Source organism: Pleurodeles waltl, chromosome 6, assembly GCF_031143425.1.
Source record: "Pleurodeles waltl isolate 20211129_DDA chromosome 6, aPleWal1.hap1.20221129, whole genome shotgun sequence".
In the NCBI taxonomy this organism is placed as follows: domain Eukaryota; kingdom Metazoa; phylum Chordata; class Amphibia; order Caudata; family Salamandridae; genus Pleurodeles; species Pleurodeles waltl.
The window spans coordinates 748,812,193-748,825,079 of record NC_090445.1 but is presented as its reverse complement, the minus strand read 5'-3'; the positions used below and the strand labels follow the sequence as shown (position 1 = coordinate 748,825,079).

The following is a 12,887-nucleotide window of genomic DNA, read 5'->3' as shown; positions in this document are numbered from 1 at the left end:
CGCACTTGCATTATTTTGATAGTAAATGGGGATGCCACCTTGATCTAACACTGTACAGTCAAGTGCAATGTGCTATGCCGTCCTTTTCTCTGAGATCGGTTGAAGAAGTAAGAAAGTGAAAGAGGAGCTTGTGATTGGTTATTTGGAATTAGTAACTTTGCAACTCCGTTAGACGAGAGAGTTAGTTAGCCTTCGTAGCGCTCAGAAAACCCTGCACAAATCAGCTTCCAAAGGAAATCTTAAGGAAAATCACCCAACAGCCCATCTCAAGAAGGTTAGTTCCCCAAGTTGAGTCATATCATTGAGTGTTAGTCCACACTGCAAACCAAGCATGGGGTGTGCATTCTGACTTACTCTGTCATTGTGCGTTGATGACCTGTCACTGCGAGGACTCTGAATCTGTCAATAAAAGGTATGTTGTAATTAACACAATCAGTCAGTGATGCAGTATGAACAAACCAGATCAGTGCTCATTCTTCATTGTGTCCCTCATGAGCTTCGTTCACCTAAGTACAAGGTCAATGGCATCCAGGAATCCTGTTGCTTCTCTCCTCAACGAGGCAAACCGGCCTACAAGGAATTATTACAAAGGGCTGGCCAGCATTTGGCACACACATGGTGTAAAGATGGCCACCAAGAACTGTAGAAGTACTGTGATCAATAATATCATGACATTGTCCGCAACTCATTTCCCTCCACGAAATAACATTATTTATCCAGAGATGAAACTAGCACCTCCCTAAGAGAGCATTAACGTTTTTCAGGAGTGGAACAAGTTTAGACCAGTGGATGGCTAGAGGTGAGGGGGTGAGACCCTGGGTTTGCTAGTGATAACCCTTGTTACCATTGATCCGGAGGGAGAGGTAAGGCTCTCTGATGACTCCGTGTCACAGAGAAAACCATGTTCCACGCTAGTTTTTCCTACTGCAAAATATTGTCATCTAGAACTTTGGTCAAACTGGCTGAAATATGGTGAAACAGGACTACTGATCCTATAATGAAGTAGCTTGTAAAATGAAAGCAAACGATTGAAACATGTTTTTTTTTTTACAACATGGAGGCATCTGGCAAATTTAAACAGGGGGCGCCACCTATGTCTAGCCGTACTCATTTGCAGTGGGTTACCAGCTCTGTAACATGGCTTCTTTCAGATAACTGGTCTCAGGCAGGAGCGTGGCTGCGTACACAATGAGTTTTGAGCTGTGAAGGCGACTCACGCAATCCGGAAGATAAGTGTGAAAATAATGTATAAGTAACAGTAGTGAGCAACACTCAAAATGTAGATAGATGCATAACACCAATCAGAAAAATATTTCTTAGCACTATCTTGAATGAGGTAAACAACCATAACATAGCCATGATATCAACTTAGATAAAAAAAATTAAAAAAACGAATGTTTCCAGACTACATAGATTGATCTGGTGCTGGTGATGTTTTTTTACTAACCTTTGCACATAATAACCAGTGGAAAAACCAATCAAATCAAACGTTAATGCAAAACTGCAAAAGTACCAAGCTATGACCTTTATTTATTATAAATTAAGCATGCACTTTATGATACACTGATTTTTCCTACACACGGGATTTTTTTAAATGATTAATACATTCATGATGTGTTGTGTTTAACACACTGGTGCCTCTGTAAAATTTTAGTAAATAAGGGGCAATATAAGCCAGAAATGGTGGTGCACAGTTGCATCATTAGAACATGAGCAACTAATGAAATCCGGTGACAGGTCTTCAGCCATCTATGAACTTTAGGTTCAAGTGATGCGTGCACGCATGTGAACGTCAAGCTTCTTTGAGCTAAAGACTGACTCTTCGGCATCCCGAGGGGCCCTGGTGTACCTGTATGTATGTGCAAATGGGGTAACAGAGCACAAACCAGTGGAGTGCTGTAGAAGAAGGGACACAATGGAGATACATCAGGTGCCTGAGTGGGGTGCAAGGGACATGGTGGAGATAAGACTGGGAAGGTTATAGCCTCTCATGGTGCAGGGTTGTGACTAAATTCTTGGACCGTGTTCTGTTATCCATTTTGTCACTCTCCTAATGCCATTAGGAACACTTGACTGTTCAGCTGTGAACTCCAAAAATTTATTTATTCTTGTAGTTGCCTATATCTAAGTAAACTCTTGATTGCAATAACCTTTCTACGGTAAACGCTCCAACCTAAATATGTTGTATTATACTGGGACCTTGAACGTATTGGCATTCCAGTTGGAGGTGTGTAGTTTTCTGATGCTATGAAATCTTCTCGATTACTTACTGATGTGATCTCTGGTACACACTCATACATTTTATTATGGTTTCACTCGATGATTGACTCTAACTGAAGACCTGTGACTCTTTGGAGCTCTGTATCAAAGCACTCCAACACCCTGTGCTCAGGATTTTGACACACGATAGTTACAACTAATAGGAAATAATATAAATGAATACACCTATGTATGAAAAATGCAAATTCAAGAAACATAGGGACTGATTCCGCCTTTGTGCTATTTATTGCACCTCATAAATTGCGATACCATAGGTTTGTTATTTATTGAATGGGATAAATTACACATATGACAAGGTTTTGGGAAACAACATGCAGATTTTGGTGCTTATGACACCAAAATCCACATGGTACTAGAACTACTGTATACTTTTCTGCTGCTAAATTTTGACAGGTTTGACCTGCCGAAAGCTAAGAAAGGGTGACTTATTTAATACACCCAGTGATTACTGGATGCATAAAATAACACCCAACTCGTAATTCCGACCCCTATGCAAACAGGAGTTTAATCAGGGGTCAGAATCCACCAACCAACTCTTAATCAAGGCCATAGACTCTTCGTATCCCCACACAGAGCGTAAGAACTTTCTTTCTGGGAAGTGGTTCCTCAGAGTCTGTAAGTAACAAATCTATGATAGCAAACTTAAAATAGCACCTGCACTGAGTCATTGCTAAGATTCTGCCTCTTTTCCTAACCAGAGAGATAGGTAAATATTATCATGTCTGCTAACTAAAATGGGGGAATTAAGAGGTTTTACACGTATGCAAATCACAGGGTTTCAAGAGAGATTACACAGTGGGAGGTGTTGCAAAATGGCACATTGGCAAAATGCCAACAGGAGCTATAAGTGTACTTGCTGAGATAGAGTCTTCATAAGAAATGAAAACATTATATTAAATAACCTGTATGGAAATACTTTTTAGGCCTTAACCAAACAATTAATTTAAACTTGGGTTTTTGCATTTGAAGCTTGCACTACGATATGTACTTTGCTGAGCTAATGACAAGGACAAATTCATATCTTTCTTTTTTCTTTTTCTTTCTCTTTGTTAGTTTTGACCTGTGTCATGACCATAAGCATAACATTTCATGAGGTAAATGCCCTATCATAACAAACAAATGAATATAGAAAAGTGCTTTTTTATATAATCATTTAACACACACAAAAATAATTGCAATGTTAGATAAATCTTAAAACTGTTTCTTTATGATTAAGGCTTTGCTAGAAAGATGTGTGAGAATGGAAATGAAATCACCTTAAAATGTATCATGCCTAATAAACTGTTCTTTATCCCAGAGATGCCCACCCTTGGGAAGAAATTTGAATGTTTCTTTGCTGATTAGAAAATAGTTAAATGTGTTGCATATTTAGAATGTTCTTTGTTAAAACTTTTCATATCAACGAAAGCTGTCCTGTTCACAAGAATACTGCAAAAGATGATTGGCTAAGGCCGAAGATTATCTACAAATTGTTTGCAGTTCGTTAATTTGTAAAACATTTTTAAAACTTGTTCCAAGACAAAGATAGGAATTATTTAGGGTGAGCCGACATACACACTGATTTCTTGCGCAGCCTCACTCGTCACAGACTCTCTGCACATTGCAGATACTCTACTGAAATTCTCAGTGGGGTATTTTGACCTTAAATGATATGCTTTCACATCTGGACAAGAACTCCTCAAAGGTTCTGTGGAACTTTATTTTCCTGCAACTAGGTTAGAATAGAAATTAGATCTTAATAGGGCACGCTATATGCATTGTTCTATAGTTTGTTTTGATCTTGATGAAATTGCTGATAAGGATATTCATGAGCTAATGATTTAGAAAAAAAGTTTCAAAATAGAATCCAAATCTCTCATCATTGACTTCTAAAACAAAATGACATTGGGGAACTTAGAATATTAGATGTTTTTGATTTGCATCTCTTTACCTTACCACATGCCTCAAAAGTTCATTGCCTTGGGTCCAGTAGTAAGCGGAGATTTTAAATGAGACAGATTAACTATTTATCCCATGTGTCCACTTCGACACCACCATCTAGAGTTAAGGCCTTTGTGGTAGGGGTCAGGGTGACGGGGACCTCCTGCTAAATGTGATAAGGGGCCCCAGCTACATTAGACTGAAGGATGGTCTCCCGAAAAGTGGGGACCCTTCTCCCCTTGTGCCACAAGCCCGCAGGGGCCTGATTTACGTCCCTGTATATTGTGCAGAATCTCTTCCACTGCAACAGGCAGTAAGAATTCACAAGCTGGATATGGCTGGGTATGCGAGTAGCAGTAGCTAGCAGGCCTTCAAAGGAGGACCCTCCTACTTTCTATGTGAGACTGGTAAAGCAGTAAAAGCCTGAATTCTTCTCATGGCACTATTGTGCCTTGTGAAGTATGATTGCAATTGCTGAACTGGCCTTTTGGGATATTTCCTCAGAACCCTCTATGCCAGTCTGCCTCTGATTTGACTAGGCTTCAGTCTTCATATCACAAAGCTATAGATACACCTAAGTTTAATTTAGGTCCTTTAATAAATGCATATGTTGGGGGACAAAATCCTAACCTTGATTAAAAAAATCTGCATTGGCATAGTTTTACCCTGACAAATGGGATTTGCCATTACTGAAACCACCATCAAGGTGGAATTTGTGGGGTTTATAGGTGTTTCAAAGAGATACTACCTTCAGAACTAGGTGAACGCCAACAAACTCACAGGTAGTTTCCTACCCCGTAACAATCACAGGTCTACACCTGGTAAGGGCATAAGGTTGTGCTTTTCCAGGGTGGAAGCAGAGAAGGTCCATCCCTGTATTTAATGGGGTGCAAAGAAAAAGAATTGAAATGCAGTCCCTCAAGTAGGCAACTTCAAATAGGCAACTTGTTCACTGACAACACTGCTCTGCCCTTTTGCACTGATATGTTTGACGGTGAAGATATGTTTTAGTAAGTTTAAAGCTGGCCACATCTTGGTCGTCTGATTTGTACTAATATGATGTGATTTCCTGGGATGTTATCACTGGTTCCAAAAGTGATGTAATGTCATTATTATGATAGCTGGTGGTTTTGAAACGTTAGAAATCTTAACTCTTTTGGATGGCCTGCAAAGAATGTTGCCAAATATGATGTATTTCTGAGATTAAAGAAGAGGGGCTGATCGCTGCCGTCATCCTCTGTTGTCTGCACCAGCTTCCTTTCAAATTTGGAGTAGAGGACAAAATGATCTAGAGTAAACTCCCTGATTTAAAGAGTGAAGTGCTCAGGAATTCTTTTTTTCAGGAGGCTTTTCTTCTCTTTGTGTCAGATGGGCGTATCCGTGCTCTGCTGTGTGCCCTTGTCAGTTTTGAAGGTGGAATCCAGGGAATAGTCAAGGGAGCTGCAGAATGGGCCCTATCTCTGCGGTTCTGTGTGATCACTGCCTTGGAATTGTGATTTCACAGTATCCAGCCAGTGTTACCTTCACTTCAGCAAACATCCTTTGGGTAGAGTTGAACTGTCAGGGTTTCTCAACATACGCCTGGGAGCGTGAACAGTGCTTTGGAGGATGAGAAATCGACTAGAGTTGCACCTCTCACCCCATCACAGTTGGCTTACTGAAGATAGCAACTATCACTGCCAACTTAGGCTACGCTACCACCTCTCAGGTGTGAAGCACTGGCAGCCTCATTAGAGCTGGGGCCTTGAATAAGGTCCTAAGGAGAGAAGAGGATTGTGGCTGGTCCAGAGGCTGCCACTGAATCATGACACAGTAACTGGGTCTATTTTGAAGTGGAAATAAGTAGGGGTACTCAAAAGCCTTCATGCAAGATACAGGACACAGGCTTTTGACCTCTAACCAAATGTACAAAGCATGACTCCAGAGGTTTGAATATAAAGGGCCTACGCTTCGGAGCAACAAATGAATGGGATTATTTATAGCACAAAGTTCACTCGACTGTACTACTGAATACTGACAACAACCATATTGTGGCATACTGATAGCGAGCACAGAATATCGAGGATAGTGCATACAGGGAAGTATAGATTTACTATTCCTAACCCCACATCTGTGTACCTTGAAAATATATGTACTGTGTAATTACATATATGTGGAGTTAGGTACAGAAAATCTAGAATTACTTACCTGTTGCTATTTTATTTACGATATTCTGTCCTCAATGTTCTGTCCCAGTGACACTGTTGATCCGATATTCAGGAGGCACAACCATTCATCTCACTGGCAGGAGAACTAGAGATGAGGAAACTGCAGAAAGCCAAATGATGGAGAAGGTAATACTGATGAAGCGTCATCGTGTTATTTTTGGCATTTCTACAGGGGATACCACGTCTAAAGCACGTGTAGCTTCACACTAATATGATACAGTTGGGAAAAACACGGGGATAAGCTGAAGCAACAAAATGAAGGATTTGAAAAACATTGTTGTGATTGAGTAAAAGCAGCTATGTTACATTCTAAAAACATAGGGAGAACAGAAAAATGTTTACATATTTCAAGAATGACAGCTCCGAAGGAACAAACTGGCACTGAACTGGTAGTGAGTTCCAATCTTTAGAAGCTGCAGTTAGAGATGTGGAGTAACTCTTTTGATTTTGTCTAGTATGATAAAAGATTTGTTCCTTGTGAATCTTGGGTTATCTGCGATGACCTGCAACCCACAAGGCATAATGTATGGTGGACATGTACAGCTTTACAGATGATGGTACAACCTTTACATTAAAATCACAATTCTAGGGGCAGATACTGTAAGAAGTGCAAGACAAAGTGACCTGGCTGCATCTTTTCAGCTGATGAATTGATTCATTTTGCAATGTTTCCCACCTCAGTGTTTGTGTGCTGTAATCTTTTTACATTTTTAAAATCTTTTCTGAAACTTTCTAAATCTTTAATCATGAGCAATGTAACTGGAAACGGATGTTATGAATTTACTATCGTATATTATTGATCTCAGCTGAGGTCTAAACCAATAAACGCGTACTGTTCCTGGCTGCATTTCTGTGGTTTGAGAATGAGGAGCACAGCTCTGAGGAGATTGGCTTTCAGAGCAGCAAGCCTGGCACTGTGAAGGTCACCGAGAAGGGCATTCAGGTGGTCAGCATGTGTTAAGGCTAGAACTGGCCTAATGTCCTCATGTCGTAGGAAGCAAGGAAGGAGGGGTTCAAGAGTTTCATTTTTCTTAATCGTGGTTTAACTGACGGTTTATAGTTTATTCAGACATTTTGGAAAGTGGTGGAGCAGCACATTTTACAGTCCATGAAGAGGGCAGCATAAGGGAGGTTTTTCAAAAGTACAAAATGAACACTAAGCAAAGAAAACAAAATCATAAAAATACAATAAAAAATAAACATCAGTTAAAAATGGAGCAACTATTATAGTAAATGCTTAATAAAAAGTTGTCATTATTAAATCTACCCTGTTGCTAAAAAGCACCCGGGCTTTATGTAGAGCATATTTCTACACTGATGTTCGTAATGGTGTAATAACTGATGTTAGCATAACACACAACTCAGCGGTACTCAGTTTATCAGCATCTGATCCACTGCTGTTCCCAGCCCATGGCTAGCGCACTGCAAGCTCGGCTGCTAATGCTTCAACCCACAGAGCTATATTATTAGGTGGCCGCAGTAGCTACTACTTCGTGGGTTATTTAAAGAAGCACGCATTCTAGTTATTTTCTCTTTAAAAATGATCTTTGACACATTTGGCTCTGTTAATGTTCTAGTAACCACTTGAACTCATTAGTGCTTTTATTATTTTCTAGGGCCAAGGAGACGATCAATCAATATTTCAAATGCTGCAAAGTTACAATAGGGTGCCGCCATCTTGTAGAATGGATATTCCTTTAAGTCAGCTTCTCAAAAAAGTTATTTAGATCGGCGTTCGACTCAACACCCTTATGTCATTCCTGCTCTTAGTTTCAAAGGCGACATGTGGCGCTGTACAAACTCTGTAGTAAATAAATCAAATCAATAAATGGCGTGCCTAGGCTTTCAGTGGCCAGATGCGGCTCATACAAATGTGAACGTGCAAGTACATATCTCACAAGAAACAACGACGTGACGACACCCACAATTCATTTTCCTTATTCAATGGCGTAATGTAAAATGATGAAGCCCCCTTAAAAACTGTGAAGAGGGGTCCCCTGAGTCTACCATAAATCACAGGTATACACTGACCTTGGCCTGACTGGGTGCCCCTTGAAGTTTTTGAGGGGGCCCTGAAGAGCCTGTGTTAATGGCTCTGTCCTTATCTTAACGTTCAAAAGAGTCAACCCATTAAATCTGTCTCTCTGCCAACAAGATACATCAATGTTGTAATGCTTCTGGTCACTGCTGGGCTAACTCAGCCTTTTTCATCCGTCCTAGGTTGACACAGATCGATCATCGCTGTGTTGGGTGGTGTATTGGACATTTATACTGCTTGGTACCCCGAGCAGGGGCTATCAAATGCTGATTTCCAATAGTATTCTTTTCAGTTATTTTTTAATTAATATTCTAGCTCCTTGCCGGTTCGCCTTTATGTTAACCCAAATATTACTCCTTTCACCTGTATGCGATCATTAATCGGGTGTTTGATGACAGCTCTACAGTAATGGAAGCCCTCAACAATTTACAATAGTTGTCAGCTGTGAGATGTAGTGTAAGTGGCTTTCAGTTGGGAGAAGGACTTGCAAGCCATGGTGGCTTCCAGGCACTTACCTCGCCCACGCTCTGCCTCTCTTGTCGGTCCTCCAAGGTAGTGCTGTAGAAGGGCTCATAGGTGATCAAGTCAGGCCGCTCAATATCATAGATGGCCTTGACTTTGGGGATGGCAGCCAAGTCCTTGTAATCAAGGATCTCATTGTCAACCTTTGCCTGAACAGGAAAAAATAAAGATGAAGTGTAATTGTAATCAGTTATTTTTTTAATATCTAACCTCCATTACGCAAAAAACGAGCAAATTTGCACCTCTCCACTGTCACTTCATTAGACAGGTGCTCACCACATATAGGGGGTCATTCTGACCCTGGCGGCCACCGACCACGGGAGCACCGCCAACAGGCTGGCGGTGCTCCCACGAGCATTCTGACCGCGGCGGTTCAGCCGCGGTCAGAAGCGGAAAGTCGGCGGTCTCCCGCCGACTTCTCGCTGCTCGGGGGAATCCTCCATGGCGGCGGAGCACGCTCCGCCGCCATGGGGATTCTGACACCCCCTACCGCCATCCTGTTCCTGGCGGGTCTCCCGCCAGGAACAGGATGGCGGTAGGGGGTGCCGCGGGGCCCCTGGGGGCCCCTGCAGTGCCCATGCCAATGGCATGGGCACTGCAGGGGCCCCCGTAAGAGGGCCCCACTGTGTATTTCAGTGTCTGCAATGCAGACACTGAAATACACGACGGGTGCAAACTGCACCCATTGCACCCCTGCAACTACGCCGGCTCAATTCTGAGCCGGCGTCCTCGTTGCAGGGGCATTTCCTCTGGGCCGGCGGGCGCTCTTTTGGAGAGCGCCCGCCGGCCCAGAGGAAATGTCTGAATGGCCGCCGCGGTCTTCTGACCGCGGTGCGGTCATTCGGCGGCTCCCTCCAGGCGGGCGGCTCCCACCGCCCGCCGGGCTCAGAATGAGCCCCATAATCAGGAATCATTTCAAGCTATTAAGCAATGCATTCTGTGAGCTGAAGTACCGCTGCTGCTAAAGAACAGAAGTTTCATAGACATTTTTGCAGGGGCCAGAAAACCCAAGTTCTAAAATGGTCACTGTTGAATCATCTCAAGGGGTCTCGCGGAACATTTTGTTCTCCTGCTAGAAGATAGGCTTTGATAATAAGCAGAGATCTGAAGGGAAAGTAATGTTCAAAAATGTAATCTCACTCTCTGTCGCATATGTTTGACTAGTTATATCATTTACAAGTGGTTCCTACTAGATTCAATTAAAACATATAGATTTAACTACGTTTTGAATTACTAATGCAAAAATTAATTTGATTTGTATTGCACCTTTGAACTAACTATCGATTTCCTGTGGGTTTAGCTGACATTTCAGTTTTACTTATTCAAATTCGATAATTATTTCCACCGCAAGTCTCTGATATTTGGAAGGTGACCTTGAGAACTCTTACGAGGGATTGTATATCCCTGACAGAGGTTGGATGACTAGGTGGCCTAATGGTGGCATCCACTCAAGTCAAGTTTCTCAGGTGGCAGGGTAATAACACTGTGTAAGACCCTTCATCTTGAAGTCGTTCCTATTCAGTTCAGAATAAATTACATTTTGTTCAGATGCCAGGGCTTATCTTCAGTGGGCATTAGACCACATGAAAGCACAGACCAGTGGATAAACATTTGTGAATTTAATGGATGAATTTACAGAACCATTTGCAACTTGTAACTGAAGAGCAGGGACACATCGAGAGGGGGCAGGAGAAATGTTGGTCACAGGAGATGCTGACATCAATTGTATAGAGCTTCTGGCTGGGTCTTTGTAAATTGGCCCCAGGAACCATGTCTAGTGCGGTGTTCTCCTCTGAATAGACAACCTGTCAGTGGTGAGATACATAAACCATCTCAGGAGAATGAGATGCGCCATGTGCCATTGAACATCGCTAAAGACTTCTGCCATTACTGGCTGGATCACACAATTTCCATTCTAGTTTAGTATTTCCTCGGACCAAGTAGCCTTACAGCTCCTCATGAAGGAATGCAGTTTATGTGTTATGTATCTATTTACCCTTTGCCTTGGGGCGGAAATACTAAAGTTTTTCTGTAAAACCCAAATCCTCAGACTTGAGTGACCTGTACTTTCTTAGAAAGTCATAATTCGTGGTTGCTTTACAAGGTGTGCTTTTCCCTAAAAGTATGATACTTTTGAGCATGACCGCTGGAGTCAAGAAACAAGAAGTTACCAAAGTATTGATCTCTAAGTTCTAGACAGCGGAAGTGGGGGTTCCAGTGCTGCTGGTCATTTACAGGGTTCGTTCTCCCTGAAGTCCATTTCTCCACAGAGATTCTCATGCTGAGGCCTCGGCTTCTAATAGCCAATGCTGCATTACAGCTGGTGGTGTAGAGGTAGTTGGACCAAAATTCTAGATGAATTACCTTGGGCTTACTGTCTATAGATTAAACTAGGGATCACACCAGAGATTAGATTGATGCAGACCTCTGGAGTCAGATATGTGATGTTTTCAAGGGGTATGATCTGTCTAAGACTTGTCTTTAAAATTGAAACTCTACCCTGGAGCACTTATCCAGCAAATCATTACCTGTAAAAGGGTATCAGATGTTAGGGCTCTGAATACTTATCTTTCCCCCAGAATTAGTAGAGTTTGGTATGATGTTTGAGAAAAAATCAAAGCACAAACAGGGAATGACTGTAATCCCGTAGGAGCCTGCAGTTGATTTCGTTTGGGAAACTTTGTGTCCCAATATCTGACCCCCCTCTAACTATATTGATGAACTGGGTTATGCAGACATTAACATTGGGGCATTTTGGTCTATTAAGACATTGAAGCCAAAAGTCTTTGGCATCTATGGCCTTCCAATTGGGGGTTGGGATTCACTAAAAAGTTACAGAATGGGATGTCTGATTATCGATGACAAATATATTCTGTGGACAGAATATCATGTAAAAAAATATTGAGGACCACAAATATATATATATATATCTATATATATATCTATATATATATAGATATATATATATATATATATATATAGATATATATATATGTATATATATATATATATATTTATATATACATACATATATATATATATTTATTCACTTAAAAAAAACAAAGGTTACAGGGACGTTATAGTTAGGTTCTGAATTTACTTGCACAAAACCAGAGAAATTCAGCAGATATAGAGTTATTTCAAGTAACTTGCGGCCTAAGGTAACTATAACACACACCTCCACCATGCAATGTTTTGTATTCAATAATTTGACTTCTAATGTTTCATTGATATATTTATTGAGGTTAAAAACGTTGTCATGAGTGCTGTAATATCTGGGGTAATTAGCAGTGCATGGCGAAGGCGCAAGTTATAGTTACCTTAGACCGCAAGTTATAGTTATTTGAAATAACTATAACTGCTGAATTTCTGCTTTTGTGTGAGCAAATTCAGAACCTAATTATAACGTCCCTGTAACATTTATTTCTAAGTGAATTTCTAAGGTTTTTTAATTCTATTTCTTAACTCTAACGTCCCTGTAACTTTTGTTTATTTCAGTGAATTCCTATTTTTTTTTAACATAAAATAAATGTCCTTACTATACGTTAATCCAACTACTGTTGCACATGGCCTATGGCCTTGCGCAGCAGGGCCTCGTCACTGGCCAACGTCCTCTAAATACCCAACCCAATGCTTGTCTCTCTGGGTGAGAATAAATGCAAAAGGGTGTCTCTCGTGTGACAGTGGCTGTGGAGTGTCTGTCTGGGTGTGAGAGTGGGTGTGAGGGGGTTTATGTGGGTGTGAGAGTGGGTGTGGAGTGTCTGATTGCGCCCCAATAGATGAAATATGCATTCACCTCCACAAAGGATTTTTTCTCGCTTTGCAATATGGAATTGCAAAGTAAATAGACTTGGTTTGCCTTCGCCAAGCCCAAGAGTTAGGATCATTTGTCCTTCCCAGAAGTGGAGCTTCAAATTGGG

General features: G+C 41.3%; 1 protein-coding gene across 26 annotated transcripts in view; it reads right to left on the bottom strand.

Annotated features, from left to right (window-relative positions):
• ABLIM1 (actin binding LIM protein 1) overlaps positions 1–12,887 on the bottom strand; it is a 786,962-nt gene that overhangs the window by 102,157 nt on the left and 671,918 nt on the right. For 22 of the 26 annotated variants that reach the window (XM_069239295.1, XM_069239292.1, XM_069239300.1 and 19 more), the window contains 2 exons: positions 8,961–9,116; positions 355–399 (listed from right to left, as the gene is read on the bottom strand). In XM_069239295.1, coding sequence (XP_069095396.1) covers positions 355–399; positions 8,961–9,116 — 201 coding nt within the window. The remainder of the gene's footprint in view (positions 1–354; positions 400–8,960; positions 9,117–12,887) is intronic. The other 4 variants (XM_069239305.1, XM_069239285.1, XM_069239288.1 and 1 more) reach the window with 1 other exon arrangement.